The 12,453-nt window shown below is 42.7% G+C and overlaps 1 protein-coding gene across 1 annotated transcript; it reads right to left on the bottom strand.

Moving 5' to 3' along the window:
* Positions 1–9,099: 9,099 nt before the first annotated feature.
* On the bottom strand, positions 9,100–11,127 carry CLEC14A (C-type lectin domain containing 14A). The gene has a single exon (XM_060004655.1). The coding sequence runs from the start codon at positions 11,097–11,099 to the stop codon at positions 9,627–9,629; it is 1,473 nt and encodes a 490-aa protein (XP_059860638.1). The 5' UTR covers positions 11,100–11,127; the 3' UTR covers positions 9,100–9,626.
* Positions 11,128–12,453: the final 1,326 nt, after the last annotated feature.

Here is a 12,453-nt window from a genome sequence, read left to right as displayed (position 1 = left end):
CTCACTGCCTGCCTTGGATTTCTCTCCACCTTTACTCCCCCAAACAATGGCATTCCGGAAAATCCAACTGCTGTTTTGAGCGGTCAGGACATCTGACACTGATCTTCAGAGAGGGGGGCGTTGAGCAGGGTAGGGGGAGCAGGCAGGTGTTGTCTTATTGGCTGTCTTGTCTTGGCTGTCTTATTTAGGCACGTCTTTGTAAGAAAAGAGATGGTCCGGGGAGAAAGAGTGTCTCAGTTCTTAACCATGCAGGAGGGTATGTGTGGATACAAAGAAAGTTAGACTTTCAGGGATACAGATCAAAGAACTTTGTCTCAAAGTTGTCTAGGTTAATGCGTACATATCATGAAGTGAAAACTTGTCTAAGGAATCCAGGAGAGCTTTTAGTAAATAATAGTGCATAATATAGTTACTAAATTATTTTTAAGGATTTAAAAACTGTAGAAACTTGATTATTCAGTATAAAGTTAATATTCATTTAAACAAATTTATTATCATTTCTGCCTAATTAGAATTCATTTAGAAAACATCTATTTATAGCTTGCAATGTAAAGGCAATTTGTTTTTTACAAAACATGTGAGGTGTAGTTCCTCACTTCAACAGCATGCAATACAGTAGAGATGATGAAAAACATGGATGCCAGTAGCTATAATAAGAATGATTCAAATAAAGTGATGAGAGATTTCAGAGAATTGGTTTGAGTCTGAGGTGACTGGAGAAAATATCTTGGAGGAGGTAGCATTTAAACTGGGATTTGTAGTATGGACACATTTCAGCATGCCAGCTGGTAATGGTTGGCGTTCCAGGTATTGATAGAAGAAATTCGTGTTAAAATTATGGAGCTGTAATAAAGCAACACTGAGTAATTCAGTTTGGCAAAAACCCAGGGTACAACATGAGACAACCTGATAAGTAAGGTCTTGGAGGGCCCTGGGTGAGGTTCAGGAGCGTGGACTTCAATGGGGAAGCCTGGGATCCTTTTGAGCTGCAGAGTTGAATGATGCAGTGGAGCCTTAGGAAGGTAAAGTTGCTAACAGGCTGGGGTAACTCACCAGGAGGAGAGAGATGAAGAGTAAAAGGGAAAAGCAGAGGGGGCTTACCTGGTGGCGCAGTGGTTGAGAATCTGCCTGCCAATGCAGGGGACATGGGTTCGAGCCCTGGTCTGGGAGGATCCCACATGCCGCGGAGCAACTGGGCCCGTGAGCCACAATTACTGAGCCTGCGCGTCAGGAGCCTGTGCTCCACAATGAGAGAGGCCGCGATAGTGAGAGGCCCGCGCACTGCGATGAAGCGTGGCCCCCGCTTGCCACAACTAGAGAAAGCCCTCGCACAGAAACGAAGACCCAACACAGCCATAAATAAATAAATAAACAAAACAAAAAAACCCTTGATATTAAAAAAAAAAAAAAGGGAAAAGCAGAGTGATAAGCCTTCTGTTTGTGGTAGTGATTTAGGATGGGGCGGGCTTAATGGATGAATAGTCTAAAGGGAAGACCAGTGCAGAGAGGAAAATGAGACAGTCTCAAATGATTGAGAGGAATGTCCAGACCATAACATCTGAGAGCAAGGATTTCCCAGCATTGGTCCATGACTCTTGAGTCCCCTGCCAAATACGGGAGAAGCGTGTAAAAGAAGTTTTAATCCTGACTTGGCTTTCACATAAATCTGAAAAGCTCAGTCAGATGTGGCTCAGCCTTAGGAACATAGAAATTTTAATCCATACAAAACTCCTTAACTTCTTACCTTTTCAAGCAAGACGATCTTGTTAAAATGAAAAATCTGGCAGATCTGCTATATGATAACAGTTGCAATACTTTGTCAAGTCTCAGCTTAGGAAGAACTGTCACAGACACCGCAGATTTCTACTCATCTATCCCTCCCCATTTCCACAGGGATTATGTGAGAATAAATAAAACATGATAGTACATGTAAAAATATTGTTTCCTACAAAAAGTTGCTGTGTGGAAATTACAGGTCTATAAAAAAGTATTACTATATGGGTATTACAACATATCAGAGAAATCTGGAATTATTTTGCTTTGTTCTTCTCAATTTATATTCAACTTTCTTGCAAAAAGAACGTAAAGGAGTTTGTTTATGGTTTATCACTTTTAAGAGCTTTCTATACATGTTGATGAGGGGAGTAGAAGGAAAGAAAATACTTTAAACCAAGCACAGTGCCCTGGTAATAATGGGGTCGGCCAAACAGACACTCTGGACACTGTTGATGGGCCCACAATCCCAGCACTGTACAGTCAGGCCATCTGCATCTCGTCCGGGCGCTAAACTATAATCACTGCCTCCTGAGATGCTATAATTCTAGGAAAACCTACCTACTGAGGTGGCTCACTTAAAGGACATGTTCCTACCCAAGGCTCTCAGAGGATTTCTGGTCACTTTAAGTATCTGCCCATCCAGTAGCCATTGGCTGATACTCCATGCTCCCAGCTCTGCCACTTGAAAGAGAGAAATGTGAGAACTGGAAACGGATCATTTTTAAAATTATGAGGATTACTACTAGCTCCCATCATATCCTCGTATCATGTTAACAAGTTAGCAGTCTTGGCAAAATGAACAAAAATATGTTTATCTTATGCACGTCATTTGCTATCCTTGGACATATTTAAGTGCCTTTTTTTTTTTCAGAGTTAGAGACCAGTAGGCTCGTTTTCTGGTTCTCAGCACTCTTGAATTACGTTTGCTAGTTTATAACGACGTAAGTAAGACTTCCTAAAGCCCTGAATAGGTGTGGTCTGAGTGGTTTATAAATATCACGATGAGGGTATTTCATAGCTTCCCTCCTCAGTCTGCCAATAGGTCATTTGATGAGTGCTTACTCTACTCCAGGTCACTGTTATACATCTCTATATTCATTTTCTCATAACAATTTTATGAGGCAGTTAACAGTACCTCTATTTTAAAAAGCTAAAAGCATGTACAATTTTTTTTCTAAGAAAACAACTAATAAAATGTACATACAAATAGAAGTTTCTTTATTTCTCAGTAGCAGAACTCAGTTCTTGAACTCCATTTCTGTTGATGACAGGAAACTTAATCCTGCTCCATTAAGGTAAATTCAGTTATTTCTGATTTTTATTAGTGTGTCTTGGTTAACGGGTCACGCTAGGATTCTCTCCCCTCATTTCTTCACGTATCCATGGGGATAACCTAAGTTCTAGGAAGTATACATATTGCCCTAGAATTGGGGGATGGATGCTTAGTCCTATGGTCACTAGATCTGTCCAGCCTAGTTTACAGTGGGACATACAATCTCCAGTGCTTTTTGGATATCTACATCTGTGGATGTTAAGGTACAAGTTCTCCTTTGATTTTTGTGTGTTGGGTCTATTCAGGTTATTCAGTATCATGATTGCTCCAACCCTAAGGTTTCACAAGATCCACAGGCCCACTCTCAGACAAAAGAAATCTTAGCTTCTCTCTCACACCATTCTATAATGCATCCCTCAGGTCTACCCACCTAGATACCTCCCTTACACATTGCTGTTCTACAACATTAGCACCAGGTTTGACTGTGGTGTCTCTAAGAGGTTTTCAGTTTCCCTGGGCCATGCCCTAGGAAGTTATCAATTCACTTCATACTCATTATCCCCCAATCTGTCCAGTTTCTATCACCATATCCCCCACCCCCAGTGCTTATGTCCAGTGAGAAGGTGAGCAAATGTCCACTTAGGGACACTTAGCTGTATACCTCTCTTTCACTTCTACATATTTTTTCTGTCTCTTGCTGGTAGAATTCTATTATTTCAGGAATCATTATATTTTCTAGATCTTTGCTCTGAGAAGGCCTAGAAGCAATGACCAATTCTATAGCAGTGGAATCCTTAGAGCCCAGATTGCAGTCTTGAAATATCATCTTCCATTAAGAGAAACCAGGAATCCCTGGAGAAATGGCTAATTCCAGATCTGAGGCAGGAAAGATATATAATGAGCCTGGAAAGTCTTGTAATACCAGATGGCAAGGAAATCATCAAAGGACACTAGAATCATGTCAGAAGGACTCAGGAGTCAACTTAGGAAGCTCTCGCTGGCCAAAGATAGGATACTTTAAGCTTCAGTAAAGATATGAATTGCAATTGATTGGAACCCATCAAATATGTCTAATCCTGTAAATTTATATTAATAGTAAAAAATATAATTGATAATCTTTTGAGGATTATAGGGAAAATTAATTATCTAAAAATTGATAAATATAAGAAATAAGTATACTGCCTTTCTTACATATGAAATGTATAATTTGATAACCAACTAGTAAATGAAGGGAAGTCTCCCCTTATAAAATTGCCCAGGTAATTCATGAAAACAAATAGCACCACTTTGTAATCCCAATGAATTAATGTATCTAAGCTTTAAGCATCAATGGCTGCTAATAGTAAAAAACAGTCATTATGTGCTCTCGTTAAAAAAACATACCGCAACCTATAGTCTTGTCAAAGGTATGACAAATAAGTCTGTTCAAGCCTCTAAATCTAAGTACCAATTTTCAGGAAATACAGGAGACAGAGGAAAATGTCAGACTGCATCATGAGTATGAAATCAGTAGACTGTGGCAATCTTTATAGGTCAAACACCCCAAATTATTCAATATGAAAATTATAAGAAGGAATGGGATGGAAAGGGAGCATATCTGTAGATCAAAAGATACTTCAAAATATAAAGTTAAAAAATACATAGCATTCCACATATAAGTAATATCATATGGCATTTGTCTTTCTCTGTCTGACTTCACTTAGTATGATAATCTAACAGAAATAGAGTTACAGATATAGAAAACAAACTTATGTTTACCAGGGGGAAGGAGGGGAGGGATAAATTAGGAGATTGAGATTGACATATACACACTACTATATATAAAATAGATAACTAATGAGGACCTGTTATATAGCACAGGGAACGCTACTCAATACTCTGTAATAATCCATATTGGAAAAGAGTCTTAAAAAGAATGGATATATGTATATGTGTAATGGATTCATTTTTCTGTACACCTGAAAATAACACAGTGTTGTAAATCAACTATATTCCAATAAAAATATTTTTAACATACATAGGATGTGCATATAACATGGTACATCCCCTCTAATGGAATACCATGAAGCTGTAACAAGGAGTAAGGAAAATCTATATGAACTAATGATATGAAGTGATTTTCAAGATATTTATCATATATATGTAGGTTTTACATATATATGTAATAGCATTATATCAATGGCAATTTCCTGATTTTGATAATAGTATGGTAGCTATGTAAGATGTTAACATTTGTGGAATCGTGGTAAAGGGTATTTAGAAATTTTTCTATTTTTGTAACAATTTTGTAAGTCTGAAATTTCAGAATGGAAAATCTTAAATTAAAAACATGAAAATAAAAAGATAAATTGTGCAAGATTAAAACACAATGTCAAAGGATGCACACTTGCATAATACAACCATACAAATGTAAGAAAATGATTTCTACAAATATCAAAATAGAGGCTACTTTTGAATTGAGGAAGGGGCCGTGATTGGGACGGGACACAGGGAAAGGCTCCTGAGGTGGCTGGCAAAGTTCTGTTCTTGACCCTGGGGGTGTGATGGTTACAGGGTGTTCCCCTTATAATAACTCACCAAGCTATAGGTTTGTTTTGTGTAACTCTCTGTATCTGCATTTCATTGTATGAAGACAAACAGATAAAAAAACAGAAACAGAAAAATATGCCTTGGTTTTCAAGATCTTCTCTCTGATATGAATGTCAAAAACCTATTTTGAAATTCAAAAGCAATGATTTGACTTTTTGCTCTTAAACTAACAGCCTCTTTTAGTGATAAAAATATCACTGACTCAATAAAAGGGGGGGTCCTAGAAGGGGTCCTCTAGGGAAATAGGTAGTAAAGAGAAAATTTCTGTTAATAGCTCAGAATTTCTCCCACCACAAGGGGCTTAACCACTACAATATGCTTTTAAATGAGGGACATGCTCTTATCACCTCTCCCCTCACCATTTTTCATAGCTTTACAGTTGTTCTTCTTCATCCTATTCTGGATGAGCTTAAGCAAAAGTGTCATAGAAGTGGAAGAACAAGACTATAGCAAAACCGTCAAGAGGACATGGCTACAACAGGACACTTCAATATCCCTTTGAGACTTGCTGAAATAAAAAAACTGTACTTCTGCTCATTGATTAAGCACCCACTATGCTCCAGACACTGCCAGATAGTGGGAATGGAGAGAAGAGAATATTAAACTTTTGTATTGAGGTATATACATACAATTGCATAGAATGGTTTGTAAACTTTATTTAATATCAGAATTACCTGGTTGAAGTTAAAACATATCTATATAGAGAGATTTCAAAGCCCAGTCTCTAAAGACTGATTTAGTAGATCTCTTAACAAGTGCGTGCACAGACACAAATGTCTGAATTTGTGATTTCAGATGTAGAGCAGTTTCAGAAACATCTGAAAGGCTAAGGTGGAGGCTGAAATACAGTGGAGCTCATTAGAAGTGAGGAAGTCGAGGAACTGCAATGCACAGGCATTGAAAGAGTCATACAGGAGGACCTGGAGATTGTGTAAGATGATAGCAGGACTTAGGCTAGAGAGAAAGACTGTAACTTAGGTTCCAAGTTTTCCTTTTAAGGAAATGACTGAACAGGCAGCTATGAGATGAGTGCAGGGGCAAAGGGTTTTAAGTAAGAAAGGGATAAACCTTAAAGAGGTTGGAGAAATAATGAAGAAGCGATAGTAGAGAAGTATTCAGAGGAAGAACACTGACCTGATAGCTCTTAAGAGATCATGGTTGGCTAGCCTGATTCTGCCATGGATTCAAACTTTTATGAAAAACGTCACAGCCAGAAATCAAAGGAAATTATACAGAGCCTGGTCTGCAATTGCTATCTGTCAGGAAGTCAGATGTGAAAACACAGTTTTCTGTAATTCTTTCCTGATCTACTTACATGGGGAAATAACAGGGAAGAGTAGTTAAGTAATTGAGCTGACACCTATTTGTTCTTCACTAGGGCATTTGGACCCCAAGATTTGTAACGCCACCAGTGGCATCTTGCACAATAAGTTAATGGTGCAGCCGTCCCCAACCTTTTTGGCACCAGTGACTGGTTTCGTGGACGACAATTTTTCCATGGACCGGGGGTGGGGAGATGGTTTCAGGATGATTCAAGCCCATTACATTTATTGTGCACTTTATTTCTATTATTATTACATTGTAATATATAATGAAATAACTATGCAACTCACCATAATGCAGAATCAGTGTGAGCCCTGAGCTTGTTTTCACTTGCCACTCACTAATAGGGTTTTGATATGAGTCTGCAAGCAATTGATTTATTATGGTCTCTGTGCAGTCAAACCTCTCTGCTAGTGATAATCTGTATTTGCAGCTGCTCTCCAGCACTAGCATCACTGCCTCAGCTCCACCTCAGATCATCAGGCATTAGATTCTCATAAGAAGCGCGCAACCTAGATCCCTCGCATGCGCAGTTCACAGTAGGGTTCAAGCTCCTATGAGAATCTAATGCTGCTGCTGATCTGACAGGAGGCGGAGCTCAGGCAGTAATGCCAGCGATGGGGAGCGGCTGTAAATACAGATGAAGCTTCGCTCGCTTGCCTGCCGCTCACCTCCTGCTGTGTGGCCCAGTTCCTAACAGGCCATGGACTGGTAGCAGTCCATGGCCCAGGGGTTGGGGACCCCTGCTCTATTGTACTGTAACAATGATACAAGGGCACCCTACCTTAAGACAAAGTATGTGTACACACATACACAGAGATAGATATAAATACTTCTAGATAATTCTAGATATAGATAATTTACAGTTCAGTTCAGTTACAGATAGGCTATTTTTCAACTTACAAAAGAAAGTACCATATATTCTATTCAAATAGGTACCTTCTCTATGGAGAGGTCATACGGTAAACAGCAAAGATTAACACCGTAACTGAGGTGGACTGAGACACACTCTAACAAGCTGGGGACACTGGGTAAGCCATTTACTTACCTGATTTTAGTTTTGTTTGTGAAATGACTTTACGTAAAATTCCTTTGAATGTTGTTAATTCTAATTCACTTGTGATTTTATTTAAATTTAACTATTTAGACATATATTTAGTATATGAAGCAAATCACCTAATACTTTATTCCTTTAATGTTACAATACCCTATATAATATATATATACAATACATTATATACTCAATAACATCAAAATGATTTTATGAAAATAATAGTGTAAACTTCTTCTTGTTTCCAATCTTCCTGGTTACTCAGCTTGTTTCTCTATCTCTATCCATGCATCAACCCACAAGCATTTAGTTTTAAAGTGTTAGCGTATTAATAGAAGTGGGATATTTTCTAGGGGGTCTCAGTCCCACTAGAAAGTGATTATTATTATGTCTTAATTGTTTTTTAGAAGAATGCTCAATTTAGATAACTTTCTAATACCCCAAGTCATAACGGGATGATAGATATTTGTACTTTCCACTTATTTCTTATACTTTTAATTCCTACGGAAAGCTGTTTACCTAATGCCTTTGCCCATGTAGAACCTTGTGAACTGGTAATTATTCCAGGATGGGCAGGTATGGTCACTGCACACATTTTTATTAAGGGTGGTGGGGGGGAAGAAAATCGTTTGGAATGCACATTTTTCCATGGGTTAAACAGTGCACAAGAACCTAGCAACTTTGGAGGAGATCCAGCTTACTTTTGCTTTAATGTACCCAGAAGGTTTCAAATTAGTACTCAGCATTACTGTTTTAATTGAAAATTAACCTCGCCATAACTGGAAGTGAGGATCAGCATCCTGATGTTTAGGAGACGGCTGTATGGTTGGGGAGGTCATTACACTGGACAGCAGAGACACTGAAGAGGAAAACACAAATCATTTGTTTCCTTAAGCAAGGACACGCAGTCAACACTTGAATTGGTGGTCAACTATAATTTGCTTCCAGAGTCAGCAACTCTGGCAACCCTACAGTTTGGATTTATAGCAGGGCACACAAGTAACAATGACTTTGAAAGTAATGTATAAAAGAACCAAGGAAAAAGTTCTTAAAGATCTACTCCTCATTCCAAGGACTTTCCCGCTCCGCCTAAAAGCAGGAGGTGCTCTTGTTCCTATTCCCAACATGCCCCTCGGCAGTTCTTCCTGAATAATTACTCCTCCAGGAAACCAATGATATTTGAGTCTGGGTTATCAACAATCCTTTATTTTTTGCCTGGGAATTTCAAACCAATACACTCCCAGCCTGAACAATGTAGACAGAAGTTTTCCTTTCCATTTGGTAAAAAATAAAATTAAAAAAACATTGTATATTTGCTGCCAATGTCCTGAAAAGTTCAATCACCTCTCCAAATTCCCCAGAATAAACACAAGAAAATACCTCTCCCCAGTAGGATCCAGGCCCCACACTACCACCCTTAGGCACTTCCACTTCCTCCATCTTCAGGGAAGGAGTGTCCAGTTCAGATGTGGCTCCTCAGTGGAGAAGAGGGAATTTAGGGGAAGGGGAATTTCTTTAGGAATTGTCAGTCCCACAAGTAAGTTCCTCTTTTCCTTTTCCCTTTTCACTGAAAGTGAAAAACTGCTCACAGCAAGTGCTCACTGTCCCGTTTCCCTATGTGTCACCAGAGCCAAGAGAGGACCCCGTCAACGAGGCTCCCTCTACTCTGTCCCGCAGACCACAATCTCCGACCTTCACCCCATTGTCTGTGCAATGTGTAGAACTGGAGCTCAGAGCAGTGGCCTCAGCATCACTCTCCATGCCCGGGGAAGCCAAAGGCCCCTTTCTTGGCCGAGGGGAAGGGCTCTTGTGGAAGCAGAGTTTGAAAAGCCCCAGCACTGTCACGGTCAATATCACCAACACTACTACTGCTATGCTCACAAGTATGAAGACCACGGTGGAAGAATCGAAAGCCTGGGGATTGTCAGAGGAAGACGTGGAATTAAACTTGGGAATCACGCTTCCAGAAGAGTTGATGTCGGCCTTTGCCTCTGTTTGAGGGGATATTTGAAGACTAGATATTGTGCCCTGTGCTCCCCACCGAGGAATCTCGGGAATAGATGTTGCTGAACTGCTTTGTCCAGGGGCATGGGGTACCTCTCCTGGCTTCTCCCGGACACTAGGTGACCAGGTTCCCTTCGACACGGGGCTGGCTGCAGTGGCTGGCGGGTGCCAGGTGGGCACCTTGGTCCCCCCAGGGGCCGGCTGTCCTTCCCCATTGGTTACACAAGAGCGTCCGTCTTTCCCTAGCACGAAGCCCGCAGCACACTCGCAAGCAAAGACTCCCAAGTCGTCTAGGCAGTCAAGGAGCTTCACGCATTTGCCATCACGGAGGTACCTTCCGGGACAGGGACAGAGCACAGCCCCGGAGGGTATCCCGTCCCAGCGCGCGCCGACCTCGTCCGAGGTGCAGGTGGCCGTGATGGAGAGCTGCCCGGGGCAGAGCGCACTCACCTCGGTCCCGGGGGGACTGAAGTCCAGCGCCGCGCTGGAAAGCTGGAAAGGCGCGCGGTAGCTCAAGTCAGAAGCGGCCCCCGGGCGTGGTGCGGGGCACAAGCCCTCGAACTGGTACTTGCACAGATAGCCGTTGGCGCGCTGGTGGCATCGCATCTCCTTCCAGCCTGCGGGCTCGATTCCCCGGGTGGCCTGGAGTCCCGCGCAGCTCCGAGCGGTGCAGGAGCGTTGGGGCTCCTCCACCCACTGCAGCGTGTCGCTTTCGGACCCGCCGACGTCGGGGGACAACCAGGAGAAACCCCGCAACGGCTCATTCTCCAGGGTGCAGTTGGATCGCCTGCGCTCCAGCGCCACCCAGAAGAGAAGGTCTTTGGAGCCCCCTCCGGGCCCCGGGCCCGCCCGTAAAAGCGCGACCACCGCGCGGAGCTCGGCGTCCCCGCGCACCGTGCTGAGCGCCCCGCCGCGCAGGCTGCAGGCCTCCTCGGCCTCCTGCCGCTTGAAGGTAGCGTGGTGCAGGCTGTAGCAGGCCCCCGAAGCCGAGCAGCCCGCGCGGTCGGCGGTGGGGTGCTCTCCACTGCCGGGCCGGGGCCAGAACGTCTGCCAGAGAAGGCACAGGGCGAGCGCCTGCCTCATCTTGGAGGCCCAGCGCCCGCGGCTGCTCCCAGCTTGGATCTGACCCGCTCGAGGGCGTGGAGCTGTCCCAGGAGCGCGGTCACCGCCCCCCCGCCCCCACAGCTGGCTCTCCGCCCCCCCACCCGTCCCCCGCGCCCATCCCCTCAATCTCCAAGAATTCCCGTCAGGGTTCTGGCAGCAAACAGCTTCCCTCCCTTAGGCCTCAACAGGAAATGTGTCCGGAGCTCTGCCAGGCCCCGTGCAGCCCTGCGGTCAGGAACACAGCTGGCGCCGGGGCACAGGGAACGCAGTCGCCCAGAAGGTCAAACACCCTGTTTAGGGCAGGAGAAAAAGAAAGAAAAATCGCCACTGGGAAGAAGTGTATCGTTTTCCCTGCTCAGGGAGTTTCACAACCTCAGATCCCAAAGCACTTTGGTGAACACTGGCAGGAAGGGCTGGAGAAGAGGAACTTGCTGAGCGCCCACGCGCGCCCACTGTGCTCCGTCCGGAGCGGTGGTGGAGTTGGCCTCACAGCAATGTGTAGAAGGCTCCAGGCTTCGCCAGTCTCGCGATTTTGGGGGGAAAAAAACCTTGTGAGAAGTAGAAGCATCTCCCTTTGCCACCAGAGGCAGCACGACGTAACCACCAGTTTCTTCCTGGCTCTGCTCCTCTGTGCTGTGGAAGGAGATCCAGGCGTGCTAATTGCTGGTCAAAGAATTTACAGTTCCTTTCCGGTATATTAAAAGGGAGAGCCTGCTTCTGAAGTCAATGCTCGCCTTAACACGTTTGTTTTTCGATTCCATTTCTTTCTCTTTGAAATGGCCTTATTGGTTCATTCAGGAAAGGAAATGTATTTCTAGGCCTAAATGAAAAATAATGGACACAGATCTTAACTGTTATGTTAGGTTTCCTTACCGCTATATTGATTCATAACTTCTTCAAGCTTATAGATAATATCTAAATGAGATCATGGCCTGTTTGAGAACAAGCACCCCACGTGTGATTTTATCCTTGAACTATTTTAATGTCATTTTCTTCTACGATTAAGTGCCAATATTTGTAACAGTAAGTTGGAAGTCCCCTCTAAGGGACACAAGAGTTCAATAGCCTTAAGAAATTAAAATATTTATTACATTATACTGCATGTTGTATACCATAAAAAAATACCCTGCAACTTAAAAAACAGGTGAGTCAATTTCTTCAGTTCCAATGGCTGTTTTGTTTTAATACAAACACTTCAACTCAGTTGGAAGCAGTGAGGAATTAAAGGTGAATAAAGGAAGGAAAGTTAAACACTGCACTGTCTATGAAACGATTTTCTTGTTAGCAATTTAGACAATATGCATCATTTTAGAAGATTATTATCTATTTTGGC

Source organism: Delphinus delphis, chromosome 2 (assembly GCF_949987515.2).
Source record: "Delphinus delphis chromosome 2, mDelDel1.2, whole genome shotgun sequence".
NCBI classification, from domain to species: domain Eukaryota; kingdom Metazoa; phylum Chordata; class Mammalia; order Artiodactyla; family Delphinidae; genus Delphinus; species Delphinus delphis.
Note: the sequence above shows the minus strand (reverse complement) of the source record. Positions and strands in the feature narration are given on the sequence as shown.